Source organism: Castor canadensis, chromosome 7 (genome assembly GCF_047511655.1).
Source record: "Castor canadensis chromosome 7, mCasCan1.hap1v2, whole genome shotgun sequence".
Classification (NCBI taxonomy): Eukaryota; Metazoa; Chordata; class Mammalia; order Rodentia; family Castoridae; genus Castor; species Castor canadensis.
The window spans coordinates 43,036,731-43,057,813 of record NC_133392.1 but is presented as its reverse complement, the minus strand read 5'-3'; the positions used below and the strand labels follow the sequence as shown (position 1 = coordinate 43,057,813).

The 21,083-nt window shown below is 39.6% G+C and overlaps 1 protein-coding gene across 22 annotated transcripts in view; it reads right to left on the bottom strand.

The window, feature by feature from the left end:
• Positions 1–6,794: 6,794 nt before the first annotated feature.
• The window catches only part of Sgms1 (sphingomyelin synthase 1), a 292,465-nt gene continuing 278,176 nt past the window's right edge, over positions 6,795–21,083 (bottom strand). For all 22 annotated transcript variants that reach the window (XM_074078860.1, XM_074078858.1, XM_074078859.1 and 19 more), the window contains 3 exons: positions 11,500–11,653; positions 9,172–9,338; positions 6,795–8,502 (listed from right to left, as the gene is read on the bottom strand). In XM_074078860.1, coding sequence (XP_073934961.1) covers positions 8,323–8,502; positions 9,172–9,338; positions 11,500–11,653 — 501 coding nt within the window. In that variant the 3' untranslated portion in view covers positions 6,795–8,322. The remainder of the gene's footprint in view (positions 8,503–9,171; positions 9,339–11,499; positions 11,654–21,083) is intronic.

Genomic DNA, 21,083 nt, shown 5'->3' with positions numbered 1-21,083 from the left:
AGACTACTAACACCTTATGGGGAAGGCTTTTCTGCAGTCTGATGCAAGAGGAGTAGAAATTCAGTGCATAGTTCTCAAGGCTCTCCTGAAGAAAACTCATTCAACACATTTGAAAATGTGCAACTTAAGTGGAGAAAGATTTATTTCACTCATGGTTTCAGGGATTCAGTCCATCATCCTTGGCTCTGTAGATTTGGGGCCTTGGTGAGGCAGAACGTCATTGTAGCAGAAGCATGTGGAGGAGGAGGCTGTTTATCTCATGGAGGATAGGAAAGAGAGAAAAGGAATACAGGAAGAAACCAGGGTGAGATATAGCCCCAAAGGACACACTCCCTAGTGACTAACTAGGCCCTACTTTTCACCATCTCTCAATAATGCCATCATATGAATCCATCAAGGGATTAATCCAGTGATTAGCTCAGAGCCCTCAGGATCCAGTCACTTCCCAAAGCCCATCAGCTGACAGTCAAGCCTCCAATACATGAGGCTGGACACTGCAGGGGGACAATGAACCAGAAAGTCTAGCAGGGAAACTTGACACATTGAACAGCCAATGCATTATAACCCTGTGACAACTTCTTCCTCTTGATCTGGGCTTAACCAGTAAGCATTCTTTCTGGTTGTTTCATAAAGTCCAATTAACAAATTGGATTATAGGGCATTCTGGTTAATCAAGAGTTTTAATTTAATTAGGTCTTATTTGGAAAATCTTTTTTTTTTTTTTAAATAGAACTGTTTCCAAAATACCTGTTTTCTGCTTTTGGAAACAGAGCAGAGTGAAAATACATATTTCTTTGACTAGATGTTTCAAAATTGTGCAATGCTAAGTGCATATACACAGGTGTCTAGGTTCCAAAGGAATTCCCAGGACATTCCTGGAAGAAACTTTTCAAAGAGGTAATAATTTCTGTATAAGTCAGATTTTCATAGTTTGCTGTTTCTTAAAATTCAAAGAATCTATGTCAATATAGTTGTTCTTTACTGTCCTTTGCAGCAGGATAGATTATAAGCTTTCATCAGGACAGTCATCCTTATCTTGTTTACCATAAGCTCCCAGTGCCAACTCTACAACATTGGCTGAATGAACAGAGGGCAGGGAGGATAAAGGGATGGAAGATGAATGGATGAATGATGAATGAATCGCATGGTTCTATTGGCAACTTCAAACTTGGACATTCCTTATTGTCAGATGATTTTTCTTTATTATCCAACTTGAGGAATGCAACTGATTCCTCAAATTCCGAAGGCCTGTGAAGCAAACTAACAACAACAACAACAAAAAATATCAAGGATTATGAACACTCTGCCCTGCAAAAGAAAAAAAATGCAGAACCATCCATAACCACCCAGAAGTGGCGAGAACTTGTAAACAACTTCTCTGTAAAAGTTACATAGAGGATGCTATCAGCTGCAGGCAAACCGTCATGCCAGGAGCTGGGAAATACTTTAGGCTTCATTATGTCATCTCAAAGTTCTTTTTTTTTTTTCTCTTAAAGTTCGATTTTAAATTTATCACCGTAAAGGAAAAACCAAAACCCACAAAATAATGGTCCACTTCTCAGTATCAAGCAACTTTGCATGAACAAGCTTGGTGTAATAGGAGTATCTGAGCCAGAACCAGTTCCTTGTTCCAATCCATCATCACAATAGAGACCTTTAACATCCATTCACAGAGGCCCAGTGAGAATGGAGAGACCTGATCCATCAAAGGGCTTGATAGCTTCTGAGAAAGGAATTACACATCCATTTAGAGTTGACTTAAACTTATTCTCACAAAAACTTGTACTAAACAAAGGTTAAAAGTTTTAAAATAAAAAAGTTGAGGGAAAAAAAGAGATAAAACCAAGAGGTCACATACATAACCTAAAACCGTGTAGAGATGTTAGGTATGGACAATAAACTCAGCTTCCCAAACATCAAAGCAAGAAAAAGAAGCTGCAGTCAGTATAGAAGTTAATGTCATTGGAGACCCAAGTGCCCACAAAACACTCTAAGGTAATCCTAAAATAGATGGCATCGTAGCCCCAGATTAGCTATTGCAGAGCTAATGGGCCTGGAGCCACTACACTGGAGGCTCCCTCACAGGACGGCACTTACATTTGTTTGACATATGTTGGTGTACTTTACCATGTATTTATGGGTCATCAGAGCTATAAGGTATTTGGAATTTACCTTGACCTTGGTCTTTTGAGAAGTAATGTATTTTCCCTGATGAAGTTATTGCAGGAGCTTATATTTTTCACAGAGCAGTATGTCCTTAACTATAGGCTTTCACTAGACAAGTGGAGTTGCACACAGCTGCATCCTAGGTTCTCTGCAGGACTCACAAGACACATTAGTTTATTACAGGCCCTGACAAATCTTACAGTAAAGAAATATAAGATGGGCACCTTGGCTCATGCCTGTAATCCCAGCTACCTGGGAGATGGAGATAGGATCATGGTTCGGTATGAAAAGCCCAAGTAAAAAGTTGTGAGACCTATCTTAATAAAAGCTGGGTGTGATGGCACATACCTGTCGTCTCAGCTACTCTGGAAGCATAAATAGTAAAAGCTCAATTCAGTCCAGCCTGGGCATAAACATGAGACCCAATTCATGAAGTAACTAAAGCAAGAAGGGTTGGGCATGGCTAAAGTCATAGAGCACTGCCAGGCTCTGAGTTCAGAGTCTCGAATACTACCAAAAACCCCAAGAAAAACAAACCAAACTCAAAACATACTGTGGCCTCAAAGTTCCCAGTGCATGCTGACTAAAAGATATCTGAGCTGAGTGTGATGGCATATGCCTGAAATTCCAGCACTCGGGAGACTGAGGTGGGAGGAGCACTACTTCAAAGTCAGCCTGAGCTACACAATGAGACCAAATCTTAAAAAAAAAATGTAGCCAAGTACTGGTGGGTCACACCTATAAACCCAGCTACTTGGGAGGTTGAGATTGGAAAGATCAAGGTTTGAGGCCAACCTGGGCAAACAGTTCATGAGACCTCATCTCAAAAGCCAAACAAAAATGGAATGAAGTTGTGGCTCAAGTGGTAGAGCACCTGCTTGGCAAGAGCAAAGCACTGAGTTCAAACCCCAGGCCCACCAAACAACAACAAAAACAAATATCCTCTCCATTTTCCACTCCAGAGTTATGTTTTCTCAACTTCTGCTGGCCATCTTCTTTATTGACACTTAGAAGTCGTAAGTCATTAAACAAACTCATAGCCAGTTTTAGTTCAACTGTTATTAGGACACAAGTCTGTGGACGTGATCATCTCAGTCATTAAGAACAGATATGAAGACCAGTGGAACAGAAGACCCAGTTATGAATCCACGCAACTATGCCCACCTGATTTTTGACAAAAGGCATCAAAAATATACAATGGAGAAAATACAGCCTGTTCAACAAATACTGCTGGGAAAACTGGATATCTGCTTGCAGAAAATTGAAACTAGTCTTTCACTCTGTGTAAGTATCAACTCAAAGTGGATTAAGGACCTTAATATAAGACCAGAAACTTTGATGCTAGTGCAGGAAAAAGCAGGGAATACACTGGAAGCAACAGGTACAGGCAATGACTTCCTCAATAGAACTCAAATGGCTCAGCAACTAAGAGAAAAGATTGACAAATGAGACTACATGAAATTAAAAAGCTTCTGCACAAAAGAATTAGTCTCTAAATTGAACAGGCAGCCCACAGAATGGGAGAAAATCTTTATCAGCTGTACATCAGACAAGGGACTGATAACCAGAATATACATGGAGCTCAAAAAAATAAACTTCCCAAAATTCAATGACCCAATGAAGAAATGGCCAAATCAACTGAAAGGGCTTTTTCAAAGGAAGAAGTCCAAATGGCTAAAAACACATGAAGAAATGCTCAACATCCCTGGTCATAAAGGAAACGCAAATCAAAACCATGTTAAGATTCCATCTCATTCCTGTTAGAATAGCTACCGTCAGGAACACAAACAACAAGAAATGTTGGGGAGGATGTGGAGAAAAAGGAACCCTCATACACCGCTGATGGGAATGTAAATTAGTAGAACCACTAAGGAAAACAGTATGGAGGCTCCTCAAAAAACTAAAAATAGAACTGCCATATGATCTAGTCATTCTACTCTTAGGGATATACCTGAAGGAATCTAAGTCAGGTTACAACAAAGGCACCTGCACACCCATTTTTATTGCAGCACTATTTACAACAGCCAAGCTATAGAAACAGCCAAGGTGCCCCACTACTGATGAATGGATTAAGAAAATGTGGTATTTACATACAATGGAATTTTATTCAGCCACAAAAAATGAAATTTTATCATTTGCAGGTAAATGGATGGAACTGAAGAGCATCTTAAGAGAGGTTAGCACAGTTCAAAGGCCAAAACTGCATGTTTTCTCTCATGTGTGGAATATAGACCTAATACAAATACAGCAAGATTATGAAAAACAGGTCACACTAAGGGGAGGTCACATACAAGAGGGGAGGGTAAAAGAAGTAAAGAAGGTGAATATGGTTGATGTACTCTTTATGCAAGAATGAATATAGAATTTTTAAGCCTGTTGAAATCACCATAAGAAAGGCACTAAGGTAGAAAGAAGAAAAATAGAGTTGAACCCAATCGGGCTATAATACATATATACATGGAAATGCCATAAGAAAACTCCCAGTGTAGCTGTCTTAAACAAGCAAAAATGTCTTTTTTTTTTTCTGTTACAAAATTGGAGGAGGGTGGAACACGTTCTGCTTGGGGGTGTGGGGTTAGTACCAGTGGGAGGGGGTAGGGGCTAGGGAAAGGGTGTAGGAGGGTGAATATGGTTCAAATAATGTGTACACATGCATGTAAATGGAAAAATGATGTCTTGTGAAACTATTCCAGGAATAGGGGGAGAGGTGAATTCAATATATTTGATGTATTTGAAAATGCCACCATACACCCCTACCCAGCACAATAAAAATGAGAAACAGAAAAAATAATTTAAAAAATCCTAAATCAATTCCAAGATACTCTGAATGTTTTTCAATTAAGGTGTCCATTCACTCTCCAATTAAAATAATTATTATATAAAAAAGAACACTAGATAACTGCTATTGTCTCCCAAACTTGACTGAGTCACCATTGGCTTCTGCTTTTAGCTTCTACAGGCAAAGAGGTTGGAGGTCATTTCTCTTATCCTTACAATAAGTTGGACCAACTGAAAAGTGACTTTTCTTGGACCCTTCACAGAACTATGGTCACAGGTCTAACCATCACCCCAAAATACAGTTGTCAAATAAAGCTGGTCTGCACTCTCATTTTACAAGGCATTTAGCAAAGTTTATGAAATACTCATCAAGCTGATCAATCTTGATATGTGCTTGGGAGGCAAATAAAACATACTAGGAAGCTGGCAAAACTTTTGTTACTCAAGTCGTAGTTAACAGGCACCCTAATTAGTTTTACCATCATAGACAGAGATTTCTCCCAATGCACTCTCATTGCAGAGTTGGTAAAAGTTCTCCACACTGGGTGGGGAAGGATGGAAACTTGGGCTCCCATTGGCTTTCCCCACTTAACAGCTGCATGCTCCTGGGCAAGCTCTTTAATAGATCTGAGTCACTTGATTGGTTTATCTGTAAAATGGGGATAAATAACTACACCCTGTGGTTGTGAAAGGGTCACCAAGCTAATGGACGTAAAGTGCCATACTTGTTAAATGAGTAAAATAAAGGGAAGCCATTGTCTAGGGCTTTAGCTTACCAAACTAAGGGACAAAGCACATGGGCTTATTCAAGCAGTCCTTATCAAGGGCACTGCAATTCTCAGGGATACAGTGAGATTTCTCTTCATCCTTCCTGGATTTGCACGCTAGACAAGCCATAGGATACGCTTCATGCATGGTGTCTGTCTTTAGGCATGAAGAGTAATCAGAAAATGAATTTCCTGGTACATGTGTGGTATGTCAACTTATAATCATGAATTCTTCATATGATTATTTCAACTTTCTCAGGAAAAAAGACACTGTTTTCTGTATAGGCCAATAATTTTCACTTATTCAGTTGATTTTCCCTCTCAACGAACAGTACCTACTCAACTGTCAAAAGTTAGTGGAAGCGGTAACAGCTAAACACAGACCCAAGAATTTTGCTGTGTGCTGTAATAGCATACCATGTATTCCTCTGCCTCACACAGTTCAAAGCCTCACACAGGAACATTTTATTTGTCTGATATCTCCAGTCTTTGTGAGCACATCATTTAACAAAGACAAGCCTCTACTGATGCTTCCCTTATATTTTATTTTTTAAGACAGTCTTACTATGTAGTCCAGGCTGGCCTCCAACTCACGATCTTTCTGCCTCCTACTAAGTGTTGGAAAGGATTGTGTGCCACCATGTACAGCCTCTCATCAAAAGCAACGCCTTCTTTTCTTTACATCAGGAATTTTTAAAAGAGTCTTCTATTACCACTGATTATCAAAGCACTGTCCACTCACTTCGGATGCACTTTTCCCTTATATCCAAACTGGAAAAGCTACACTGGTTCCAGTTACAGGAAAAACATTTAAATGAGTAATTTGATTGAAAGTTAGAGAATTCAAAATTTTTAGTAAGAATGGTTTACAGTTAAGAGTTTAATCAGTGATTTCTTTTGCATATTGAAAAAAATACAATCTGTAGACGTTACTGAAGTAAAAATACATTTTAAGGAATCTCAAGGAAAAATAAACAGATAATTACTGTTATCTGTGAAGAAATTCTGAAACTCAGTTTTCTACCTTGCTTTAATAACTTCATGACTTTGTGAAGAATGTGAACACAGTGGCAATAACAACCATTTATTTTCAGTATCAGTTTTTATTAAAAAGTGCGTTTTGATTAATTTATGATCCAGGTAAGCTGTAAGATATCAGTATACTCTCTGGAATAATAACTTTACAAAGATTTAAAACAAACAAAATTTTAAAAGCCTTTTTATTTCCTTCACCATTGTTTTACAATACAAATATCACCTTGTGAATACACAAAAAACCCTACAGAAGATAATTCTGCTCACGTAAAATACAGAATGGATATATATACTTCTTCATTCTTAAAAAACTACTTTGTTCTGTCCACATTGGCAAGTATAGGATAGAATACTTCCCCAAACATACACATGTAAGGAGTAAAACTTAGAGTTCCATGCAGTTTCTGCACAAATATATCTTAAAGAAATAGATCTCTTTTTTGTTGTTTACCAACAAAATTGTCATGAGAGTACGGATAAATTTGTAGCTTTCAAGTTTTAGGTAAGTGATCATTTTCAAAACGCTCTTTAAAAAAAGATATTCATGGCTGTTTTCATTGAGTAGTTAAAATCGAACTACCAAATAGACAATAAAACAATGGAAGTGGCTCGTGTCATTGCCACCTGCTCACAATATGTGAACAAGTTCTGACTCTCTAATTAACATCCCCATTCTTTAATTCAAAGCAATTTTAAAACCATAAGCAGTCTTCTGATTTAATTTAGCTATAAATGCAAAATTTAGTAGTGTATACATACATTTATATTTTCATGGAATACTTTAAATAAAAACATTTAAGATTGCCTACTGACCATACAATCAAGACAAGAAAGGCACTAGAAACATAGACAAATTTCTCTCCCAAGAAGCATTTTTAAATTTTAACTCTCTTCTGACATGTAAAAATCTTTAAATTTGGTTTTCATAACATCATTTTGAAAAATAAAGTTAGGAAATACTTAGAAAATCACTTTATAACAGAATCTTTTTTTTTTTTTTGCACTTTTTTGACACACTGTCTCTGCTGATTTTACAAAACCCAAAGTAACTACACCTCCCTATGTCATTTTTATTTGAATATCGGTGCAACAGGTAGAAAGATTTCAGAATCGAACCCCGTTCAGGAACTTAGAAACCTTCATAGAGACATTTGCTAGAAAATGGCTTACAGCCCAATCTTTGGGGCAAGAGATATGAAAAGTATGTTTTCCCAAGAAAATAATACGCTTTATTTCCAGATGTGACTGGAAAGACCAGAACTTATGATATAAAAGCTGACATTTATGCTGTTGCATCATATACAAAGGAACATGGTGCTGCGGGTTATGTAAATCCCAAACTTATGAACAGGAAATGTGTGCAGTGCATGATAGGTTAGGTTTTCTTTATTGTTGCCCAACGCAGGTCCTTTGGAGAGAAAAAAAGATCACAGTGCTGACCAGGTAACTCATTAGGTTAAGTCAAGTTAACTGTTGAAAGGTAATAGGATTAGGGAGGTGTTTATTTTATGGCATCTTCTCTCATGGAGTTCTTAGCACTTCAGACAGTTCTTCCTTCCTCCACTTTGTACAGCTGTTATGTGTCGTTTACCAACCGACTGTACTTAACTTGTCTACCGAGGTGGACTACCGGCCAGGGGAAGGGCCAATGGTAAGAGCGAGGTACAATTCCTTGGACATTCTTTTCAAAGTACTGAAATGGCCTGTACCACCACACCCTGGCCAGGAGGTTCATCTGGGAAGCTTCCTTTAGCACCTGTGATAACAAAGAAACATACACATTTTTCTCACAACCTTTCGCTTTAAGTTCAAAGACTCCCATGCTAAAATTCACAAAAGACTTCACAACTACCCCCATATCCACCCACATATTCCAACTTCACTTTCAGATCATAACCCTGTACTCACACACATCTGTAAATTGGGCTCCACTGTAGGGAAAGCCAAATAACCACAATTCCAGCAGGACAAGGAGAACTTGTGGCTCACTTGACTCTTGCCTATCCGTAAATACCTCAGTTAGCCATTTATGTACTTTCCTATGCTACGAAATTTGGAAAGACTTCATTAAATGTTAATTGTTAACGTGGCAAAGGCCCAGAGTAACAAGAAGAGAGTAGGAATGCAAATTGAGCAATGGGTGGACACAAGCTTAGCAAATACTTTTCATGGGCACTGAGAGTGTGAACCTTGATTTAGAAGGAAGCAATCTCTTGCGTTAGTGTATCAACACACTTTTTCAGCTTGATTCTGAAGAGGACCAATGTTACAAAAGCCAGCATAATCTTAGCTGACTGCCCCTTAAGAAAAAGAAACTTAAGACATCTATAAATTCTCGGCTTTCCTCTGCACTCCTACCCTTGCTCAAGCCAGCAGCACCAAACCAGGGCAACAGAAGTTAAAAACAAATGGGGGAAAAACTCACTTGCTGATTGGCCATAGTGTGGTACCACCAGAAGAGCCTTGTGGTGATGTAATATGCTACCACCACGTCCACAGTGTAGTGGTCATGCGCTAAGAGAATACAAAAGATTCCAACGACGCTGAGAAGCCAGCAAATCCAGTGGTACCACCAGAGTCGTCGAGGGGAATCTGAAAGGAGAAATTGGCAGTAGTTCTGTTACTGAAATAACATGAAGCACACCCAACAGTGCCTCTACTACAATACTTTTGAGTCCCAACCTTATTAGGCCTTTCCTTATGAAAACAGACATCTTAGGTTAGCAAGGGCTTTCGTTTAATCTGTAACCAAGGTTAGAATGGAAACAGCTTCGTATAAAGTGACTTTACTAGCAACAGTAATCCATACTTGGTTATTATTTGATTCATATAATCATATAATCATAAATGTAGTTTAAAAGATGGGTCTAATCAAATTAGGACAGGTTAATGCATCATGGTCCATTTTTAAAAAACTGTCCACTGCCATTAATTTGGGGTTAATGTGCTACATAAAACTCAGTACCTATTGTTCCACAGATCCTTATACATGAGCCAAGCAATTATAATTGATACAGCTGTCTTATTTGCTTCCTAGGTTCTGTAACTATACAATGATCTGAAAGCCTTTGAGATTTCTATTTCTCAAATACAAATAGATGGAGAATAATGCTTGGAAATTCTATTTCAGATGCCTCTCCAAAGATAGGACAGTGTTGCATAAATATTTGCCAATATCCTCATTTGGAGAGTCACCTGAGGGAACTCTCTTTCTTTCAAATTTACATTCTCAATGGGTAGGGAAGATCTGGAAAATGTTTGAACGGCTCTGCCCATTCCACACCAGGGAAAGTTCTGGCTTCTCAAGGGGTCCAACAATCAGTCACTCATTCAACCATCACTCACTGGGTCAACCATATGCCAGGGACAGTTACCGATGGAGGTACCTAGATCAATGAACAAAGCAGGCAAAAGGCCTGCCTCTGTGGGGAGACCCCTTCCTAAGAGGGAAGAGAGACAGGAAACTATAATCGTGATAAGTTTTACACTGTACTAGAAGATGTTAAAAGGCTATGAAAAATAAGAAGGTGAGCAGGATAAGAGGGATCAGAAAGAGAGGGAGTGAAGGGCAGTTTGCAGTCTTAAACAGGATGGTTAGGGCAGAAATATATTCCAGTAATATTTCTACTCGATATTCACAATATAATAGTAGTGGCTGCCATCAATTTTCTGTATGACTCAACTAGAGTCCACATTTAAATTTTCATAACCTCTCCCCTACCCACGAAGTAGGCTTTCCTGTTAAAAATGAGGTTCTGCCTGGCAGAGTGGGAGTGGGGGGAGGAGTGGAGGTGGCCCAAACAATGCATACACATGTGAGTAAATGTAAAAACAATAAAATACAGAATTTTTAAAAAAGATGAGGAAATAAAGATGTTGGGAGGTTAAAGAGTTCTCCCAGGGTCACAGAGCAAGATCTCTGCTATCCTCAATATGGCACAGTGACATATTGTCAAGAAGTAAAAACCTGGTATCATTAAAGAATTTCAGGAATTGACCAGCAGAGGGCAGGAATTCCTTCCTCGGGGCTATGGGCATCTGGCTTCTAAGACTCCTGTTTTCTATACTTGGTTAGAACTTAGTACAAGGGCTGTGAATGCTGAGTACACGTTGCTAGAATTTACTAGATTTGATCATACTCTAAGAACAAGTAGAACACCTTTTCTCTCCTCTCAGTGCCCTCAAGTGCGTCTTCTCTTTCTGCATTCCCTGACCTTAGTTTTTACGACCATAACTGGGTTTTCCGAGTCCACCACTTCTCTCCTCTACCCTACAATCCACTCTGTTTTGCGTTATCTGTTGACTTTTCTTTATCAGTGTCTCTCCCTCCCTTCTTTTCATCCACGATGCCAGCACGCTAGCTCAAAGCCACCACCATCTTTCCTTGACTACAGCAGCAGCCAATCACCTTTTATCCTAGTCTCCAGTCTTGTCCCTCTAGTCAACACATGATCTTCCATCATCCAATCAGATACAGCTGAACCACTGGCTCCTAACATACCCAGGAAACTGCTTCTGCCCCATCACTACAGCTGACATCCAGGGACAAGACAGTCCCTCACGACGCACAGCTGCGTCCTTCCACACATTTCCCTTGGTTCTGGTTGCATCCCAGGCACAGTGATGAGATGAGACTGCTGCCCCCTGAAGCCTCCAGCACACTTTCCACAAAGTGTGACTTTTCAAAGGTACGGCGGAGACCACAGGAAATGGCAGAAGAGGAAATCAGAATGGAAGGCTGTTCCAGACTTACACTCTTTGATAAATAAGTAGGTGAGTGTCAGCATGACTGTGTGGCCGCTGTACAGGTAGTCCCCACACATGTTGTGAGAGCCAGTGATAGACAAGCCACCTCCAGCAATGAGCTTCATTATTCTCCGCACTTGCGCTTCCCAGTCTCCAAAAAGCTGGTGGGAAAGGAGAAATTGAGATTCATTATTAGCCTGTGTGAATGTTTATACTATTTATACCCAGAATTGGGCTTTGGGAAGACACACAAAATCCCCACTATGAAGTTCTTTGCCCACTCAACATTTACCATTCCACTGTCAGACCCTGGAAAAAGTCTGGTCCTACAGACCAAGCATTTGGCTGCAGAACTCTCCTTAGAGGTTAGTACTTTTTAACACCACATTTCAGATGTTTACTAACTTTTCCTTTTGACAACGCTGGCCTCCTGCAAGTGAAGCAAGTACTCTACCACTAACCTAGGCCCTACCTTTTTTTCTTTTCTTTTTTAACCACACCAATAGACAAAGACTGCCTGAATGGTTTCTTTGGAAAAAGGAAAATTTTAATGTCTTGGAGGAATTTAGAATTTTTGCCATGCTTGGCCAGAGGATAACTGTTCTATTAACACGGCTACAGCAGCTGGCGATTGAAACAAGGGACTCGGTAGGATATGCCTTTGATATTCTGAAATTATGTGGGTAGTATAATATGTATTTGCTCTTAAAAAGAGGATGATGGAGGTTTGGGTGGGGTATTACTCACTTGATGTAACTTACATTTGCCCTGTTGAATAAGATGTGTGACTGTCTATGGTTTATGCTTGTTGGCATCCTTTTAAATTCCAGTTGGCTAACTTAATTACCATGATCCCTTTTCAACATTTAACTGGAAACGCTGCAGCTTTAGGAAACACATGTTTCATAATTTTCTTTCACAAAAAATAACCAAGATTTCTAGTTAAGGATAGCAGAGACCACACAGAGGATCTGAATTTCCCAATTCAAAGGGAACCCTGAATGGCCAATAGACCTACACAATGTAAGGTTACTTCAGAAACTGGGGACTAACAAGAGAGGCTATAGTCTCCAGTTATTAGAAACAAGCTTTATAAGAAGGATCATTGGAATCAGACCTATCAAAAGCAACTCTGGAAAACAGAAGGCTCCTGAAAAAATGCCCTCCAATTCTTAGGGAAAATCTCCAACTTAGAATTCCCTACCCCACCAATTTACACCTAGGCATGAGCTAGAAGACAAACTAAATAAAGCCTTTTACATACATCTAAGACTGTATGTAAAATGCTATCATGTACTTTTTTCCAGAAATTACAGAGGGTATGTTCTACAGAGCAAGTGTAAACACAAAGAAAGAAAGAAACAATGGAGGGAGAGCTGAAGAACTGTACAGCAGCTCACACATTTGGGCTTGAAAGTGACCAGCCCACATGCTCTGGAGAGCTCCTTCAAAGAGATGAGACGAATGGAATACTCAATGCACTGACTGGGCTGAGAGCCCTGACTTGAAGGTGAGTTGGATAAGTAAATACATAAAAAACTTTCAAGGCAAAAGAAAGGCAATTAATAACTCTACAGGAAACAAAATATTGTGTGGAAAAGGAAAAGTAATTATAGGAAACTATATGGCTTGTCTGTGAATAGCATTTACAAAACTCTAACAACGTAGAACCTGAATACTGAGCTAAACAGAGGGCAGGGAACTACTGAAGGAAGACAGGACAAGCTGGAAGGTATGGAGGCCAAGAGAAAAGGATGTCAAGTTTGAGGCCAGCTTGGACTATATAGCGAGACCCTGTTTCAAAAAACAAATAAACAACAACAAAACAAAGAAAGCTAGAAGGTATATAGTGGGGATAGAAGGACATTAAATCCTCACTTTTCATAACAGGAAGTCAACGATGGAGAGAGCCTATATTAAAAATCACAGGGTAACAATATGCCCGAATCATTTAAGAGACATGAAAGTAAACACACACACACACACACACAAACCCACACCTTATCTGTAAAAAAATAAGTTGGTAAACAACACAAGATTCAGTTGAGAGGTGGAAGGAGGTAGGAAAGGGGGCAGAAGAGGGTCAGGGCCAGGGGGTCACTATTTCTCATAAGTTTGGTAGATCTATTTTATCTTATTTTTATTTTTATATTTGATTATTTTTGGTGGTACTATGTTGAACACAGGGCCTTTGCACTTGCTAGGTAGATGCTCTACCACTTGAACCACGCCCCCAGACCTTTTAACTTTAGCTAGTTTTTGAATAGCTAAAGCTGGACTGTGATCCTATTTATGTTCCCTGCATAGATGGGATGACAGGCATGTGCCACCACACCCAGCTTTTATTGGTTGAGATGAGGGGTCTTGCAAACTTTTTGCTTGAGGTGGTCTTGATTTGCAATCCTCCTGGTTAGCTTTATTTTTTAAACTGCATGCCTATAGAAACATGATAAAAGTTTTCTAAAGTTTCAAATGAAAAGTTTGGTCTACTTCTGTCATAACAATGGATAGTATCTAAAAGAAAACTGTAGCAGAAAAACCTTCTGTATCTCTTCGTTTTACATTATTTCATGTGCTTTCGGGGGGTTGGGGGCGTGCTCAGTGGTAGAGCACTTGCCTGGTGTGTATCTGGGTTTGACTCCCAGACCCCCTCATCTCCTCCCAAAAACCCATATGAAATTATCATTCCAAACTCTGTGTTTTGAAAACTGTAAATAATATCCTCAAGGCAGCATCACTCCATAAATTTCCCTCTCGTTTTAGCAAGAAAATCTCTGTGGAGAAAATATGTGAGAGAGGGGGGGAAAGTATGACGTAAACATGGCACCAAGAGGAAAGCCTTTTCAAGCTTAGAGGGAAACCAGAAAAGAAGATGGATTTAAATGGAAAAATGAGACCCGTTGAAACTATTCCAGGAATGGGAGGAAGGGATAAAGGAGAATGGTGGAAGGAGTGAATTTAATATGATATATTGTTAAAACTTTTGTAAATGTCACAATTTACCCCCAGTACAGTAATAATAAAAAAGGATCATACAGAAAAAATAGAAAAGTCATCATAGTTTTCCAGAAATTTAAGTAGCCATAACTTTTGACCCAGTTACACTGCTTCTTAGAGTTAGTCTCAAAGAAATGATCCCAGTCATGAAGAAAAGCTTTACAGATAAATATCGCATTGTGTTATTATTTATAAAAGCAACAAATTGTAAACAACCCAAATGAGGACTGTAAATAACTCCTCCCTTGCTGTTCAAAGCCTGGTTCAGAGACATTACTGGCAAGATAGGATCTGGTATAAATTCACTCTCAGGGCCCAAGCCAGACCCCCAGACCCAGGACGTGAGGTAATTCAAATGCACGTGAAGGCTGTAACTGCTTACTCAATCTTTTCTTTTCTTTTTTAAAGCTTATAATGATTGTGTAGGAAGTCTAGATTGTAAACATTTTCTTCTATATTATGAGGGAAAACAGAAAGGAAAATGCTTGCTGGTAAGGTTAATTTTATCTATGTTTTCAAAAACCTATGCACAGGAAACATCTAGAAAGTAGTATTCTAAATGTTCCCAGAGACATAAGGACATGGGGAGGGTTTCTCCTGGCTTCTGTCCCACGGCAGCTTCCCTTTCTCTCCTTGGGCCACATGGAGAGGGATTTGTTGAAGTTTTCTTGTTTGTCTGCACCAAGTACAGTTCTGGATTTGCGTTGCCTTAGAGTCCAGGCAGGACACTTGAGTGAAAAAAACAACAGAAAACAGGAAATCAGGCCTGCATCTTTCATACTTAGCTCGATGGTGTCCTGCCCCAACATGCCTGCTACCTCTTACTTTTCTGCCCTCAAATAACTGCTCTGCATATTCTGCCCAGGGTATTTTGGCTGCATCCAGCAGAGAGAAAGGATGGAGTGCACTCATTATTCCACTGCAACTAGAACTGCAGCCTCTCCATCAGCAGGCTTCTGAAAGTCCACTGTTGAAAGCAGAGAGAATCTGGGGACACTACAAAGTTGTGACAAGAACTCTTGTATCTGTACTACTATGTGAAGTATGGTATCCAGGGTCACAAAAATCAGTTTCTTCAACAAAAAAATAAAACAACTTCACATTCTAATGAATGGTCCAGAAATGAAGTAAACTGCTCAAATCACTCAAGCACTCCAAAACACAGAAACTGAGAGCAGGAGGAGGCAAAGGTGTTTGCTGAGACCCATGCACTTAGGCCCAGAGAGCCTCTGGGTATTGGAAAACAGGTTTCCCCAAGTATGTTTTCAATGTTCAATGTCCTGATGAGAGCCTGTTCCCCTCATTTGGTCTGCAGGTGGTCTACAGCACCGGCTTTTCCTAACTGCATCTCAAGAGCCGGAGCACTCACTGCACTTCAGCCCCCTGACAGGGAGAAGGGGCCGGCCCTGCGAGCAAAATCAATGGCTTTGATTTAACTGATGACGTGGTGAAAGTGAGTGCAAAGGAGTAGAAATGCCATTAAAATATGCCTTGACTTTCCTAAGGCTTCATCTTAGAACAGTCCAGAAAATGTAGTCCTATGCCCTCACTGGTAGAGCTGGGCATGGAATTCAAGTCCCCTGACCCCTTGCATGTACAGTCATGCACCAGAGAAGGATGCTTCAGACAATGCATGGATGACAGCGATCATGTAAGATCACAGCACAGCTGAAAACTTCCTGTCTCCTAGTGATGCTACTGTGCAGCATGTTATTCACATGCTTCAAGTGATGCTCATGGAAACTTAAGGCACCACTGGTTATATAATTATGAAGAAATGTATAATGTTTGATAAGAAATCACTGTGTTACTGTATTTACTGTACTGTAGCCCGACAAATATCTCAAAATGTGTTCCCGTCATTAAATGACACAAGACTCTACTGTCTATAAAACTATATGCTATCTTGTACACTTGCCAGTGCTTCATGGGTTAGGTAAAGCAAGAACTGGGTCTATGTAAAGTTCGTCCTCCAGCAGTCTAAGTACCTTATGGAGGCAATGGTCTGCCATTACATCTGGAATGCCACATTCCAGCAGCACAACTGTCAAGCATCCTTCACAGTACTCACTCAATTTACCCTACTAGGGCAAACCTTGTATTTTCCTGAAGAACAAAACAGAAATGCATTATTATTCACGGGCTGCCCCAAAAGGCTGCTTCTTCCACACCCAGACCAAGATTAGAACTACCAAGGGCATCAAACAGCACTGGCAGAAATAAGATGGGTAGAACCCTTGTAAATCTGTACTCTGAGCAGCCTGCCAACGAGACACATATAATGCACATTGTGCTCTGCCTCAGCATCAAGTTCCTGAACGACTAAGGTCTGAAACTGCTGCCACCTCACCCTCCAAATTTCAACTGGTACACAGCCTTCCTTAAGCAAGGAGGGATACGTAAGAAATAACATAAGTTATAAAAATGCCATTTAGCCTGACCTTGAAGACCCTGCTGGGAAGGTAATGTGTCTGAAAGTGTGAAGAATGCGTTCAGATTGCACAGTAGCCAGGGAGAGGCTCAAAGCTGCCACTTATAATTTTCCTGCCGTATTATCCTAATACGCAGTTGGGCAATTAAAAAAAAGTGATAGGGTGGTTTTACAAAAAATCAGTTCCTTTTGTTTGTATAGAGGTTCCAACCTTTTAACAGATTATTTCTATCAATTAGCTCATTGTTTGCTCCCAAGCCTGCCAGTTGGTTACTGCCACTGTTATTGCATCCATCTTACAGGTAAGGAAGTAAACAGAGAGGCTGCTGACACAGAGTCAGAATCAGAACCAAGAGGTATAACCTCTGAGACAAACAATCTCGCTGTAGGTTCCTGGAGAGGGCCAGCTGTAGCAAACACCTTTTGAAATGACAAGGACAATGTCCAAGGCTGGACAATGTCTTCAGGTTCACTGTTTGTTGTTGGTCTAATAAAATTTAATCAATGTTACCTTCTCTTCTTGTACCTTCTAAAATAAGGTGTTCTCAATTTGATTTTAACTTTCCTTGCTTTATATTGTGCTATACTGGCCTCCAAGTCCACTTTTACAGAAACAACAATGAGCACACATCTAATCTCAAACTCCAGTTGTAGGTCAACCAGATAGGTGGCTCTGGACAAAGCATTTTACTCATTCTTGCCTCAATTTTCTCATCTGTAAAATGGCAAGAACACCACTTTCTCATCCTATACCCCCACTCACCAACGTGAGATAGCGTCTGCAAAAGTGGCTGCTATAGTAGGAAGAGTTATGTAAATTAAGACGATAGCATTACTATCACCAAGTTAGGTCAGGACTGGGGGGTTTCTTAAGTGAGAACCCAATGCCAAAAGTGATCCTGAGATGACTCTCTCAGAAGGGTGCTTCTCTGCAATCACCTCTTGATCACTCAAGAGGCTTCTGGATTCTTCCATCATTTCTTAATCACTCCAGTCCTGGAAAGACATGGTTTTATTAGCAGACCTTATGCCCACCACAACTGATCAGCAGAAGAGAGATTTCACCATGCACTCCTCCGACTACACAACTTTTTTTTTTTCCCCTGACAATACTGAGATCTGAACTCAGGGCCTTGAGCCATGTCTCCAGCCCCTACTACAAAACTTTTAAAGACTGTTCCTTTCACTCAGCTACGAAGGATTTGTCTCTGCACTGCTTCATTCTCAAAATTCTCATGACTCCCTATTTTATATCGGCCTTTTGAGGGGGGGAAGGGAGCCTCTAAGTAGTTACCAGCCATAAAAGAGAAATCCTTCACCAGTCTCCCTTTCTCCCAGCAAAACTTAAAAAAAAAAAAAAAATCCATGACCTCTAATAAAGAAACTTATTAAAGGATTTATACAAATCTTAAGTACAGTCAGCTATGGATTTCTAATATTCATAATCTTGTTTATTAAAGAAAACAGTATTTCAGCCAAGCAAGGTTTCCCTGGGACAAAATTGTATTTGCTTTCAGTTTGGAGGGGATCCTTCAGCTTACCTAGTCAAAGTGAGACTTATAAATAAACTGCTCCAGTTTTTGTTTTGAAAAATTCTGTATCTAAAAAACAGTGTGATGAACACTGAAGCCTTTCAGTTTGGCTCATTAAATATCAGGATTTTTCCACATTTGCCTCTCCTTTTTCTCTTTTTTTTTTCCCCTGTGTCATTTGAGAATAAGTGAATACATAATACCTTACTTCCAAAACCACACTCATGAAATTTAACATGATACAACGCTATCAGACTTCACAGTCCATTTTTAGACTGCTCAGAAGTACTAACAATGTCTTTAGAGCTCTCTTCCCTATACAACAATCCAGGCTCTCATCAGAGAATACGTATTTTTTTCTTAGTCCACTTCAGTCTTGATTTTCTGTTCCCGTGATAATTACGTTTTTGAGGAATCTATCTAGCTTCTCCGGTTTTATTTGAATGTTGCCTTCTACTTAAATTCCAATTAAATGCTGTTGGTAGGAACAGTGCAGAGATGCTGTCGTGTCCTTCCCAGTGCATGATGTGAACAAGCACCTGATGTTCTTTTCCCGCTATTGCTTTAATCACCAGCTCCTGAATGTCTGCCGGACTCCTCGTTAAATACATACATGTGCTCCTTTATAATTAATAATCTGTCATTTAAAATTTATGTATTATGAGGCCCACCCTAGGACAATGCTATCTTTTTTATTCTAAAAAAGAAGCTGGAGGTGTAGAGCACTTGCCTAGCAAGCATGAGGCCCTGGGTTCAATTCCCCAGTCCCACCTCCACCAAAAAAAAGTTACAGAAAGAAAGAGAATAGCAACAGAGAGCAATAGGAGAGTAATGAAAAGATTACTGGAAACTGTAACTGTATGTGCAAAATAGGAAAAAATGAGAGCTAAAAGGAAACTGGGAGGCAAGCAAAAGCTTAGGTAAAATCAAGCACTGACACGGTCCACTCATTTTGTCAGGACAACAGTGAAGCTATTTTGATAATGGAACCAGCTGTATTCTGACGTTAAGTCCTGTGAAGGTGGGCAGGAGCTAAACGATATTCACATGTGTCAGTGTGGAGGAACTGAATACTCTAGCTGCTACCTGAGAAAGGCTTATAAATTCCAGTGCACAGTCTTTTGCTTATAAGGCTGGACTCATGGCAGAAAAGGAACCCACTGGGCTGGTGAATACTACATCACAGTGCAGCAGCAAGTTCAAGGCGGAGCTCTGGTCTTAAGAGTCCATGCACTGAGACAAGCCCACAGTGCCAGAGAAGAAAATGGAGGCTTTTCTGTGGTCCCATCTGTATTTTACTGCTCCACTCTGCCACCAGCCTCTGATGCCTCCCAAATTTCCAAAAGTGGGCTGCACTGGGGCCAGAGATACAAACATGTTTTTAAAGTTCAAGAGATTTATTTTGTTGAAAACTCCACATCAGATCAATGTATCAGCCACAGTGACCTTGCTGCAATACTACCTCTCTTTTTTCAATGGTTTTTAAGTTTAAGTTCACCTCAGAAGCCATAAATCCAGAACCAAGATGCATTTCACATTAGTGCTTAGTCACTGCTAGATTAACTCAGCTAATAATTAAAATAGAAATTGAAAACAGTAGAAATTATTTCTTCTCTAATATTAGCATTAGGATGTCTGTGTGTTTGGGGACTATGGCACATTTTTTTTTTAAGAGTTTGCTTACCTATGGGGTTGAATATGATCAAATTAAATTACATACATGTATGAAAATGTCATAATCAAACCCATTAAAAAATCTAACATTGAAAAATTCTCAACCATTTCCACCCCCCCTCCTTTTGTTTTAACTGAACCATAAGCAGTTGTAACAAGATGGAGAAGAGATTGTTTAGGGGATTAAACACATGCTCCTTGGAGAAAAGCTGTAGTGGGGTTAACACAGGACAATGAAGACATCATGTACCTGGCAGCCTTCAGTGTAGGCCTGGCACACATGCAGGACATGCTTCCCCAAAATTTGTAATGCAGGAACTGGACATACCTACTTCCCTTCCCATGTCTCCTCAAGGCAACTTATTGTTGAAGCAACATCTGATGGGAGGCCTGCTCTGTATCCTAATCTGATCATCTCATCTCATGGTGATTAATTTTCAAGCTGTTACATTTTTGTGAAGAGTACATTGCTCTCAAATGAATGAACAATAAGACCAGTCTTCATAATTACTACTTTATACTTGTTGGCGCATTTTTCTTATAAGTTGTGCCTTTTGAGCACCAATATTAAGGAGAGCATTAAGTATGGCAATAGGGACTGATGTCATAGTAGAATCCAGTTTAAGTTCATATGACTACATTAAACAGAAAGTCCTACTTAAAGCTCAATTTTCCTTAAAAGTTTAGTGATGACAGGCTTTAAATAGTACCTCAAATCATGGAATATTCAATTCTGAAAGCATTCTATTTTCTACATCCTACCATCCAGAAGATGATAAATCACAAATATTTATTTTGTAGATCTGATTTTCACCTCAACTTTAGATTTAAGTTTCTAACTATCATGGATATCACCTCATAGCTATCTCACAACTACCTTACACTCCATGTTTTTAATCCAAAATCATTATTTCACTTTCCTCCCTTCCTTATCCCAGTGGTAAAACTGTCAATGAA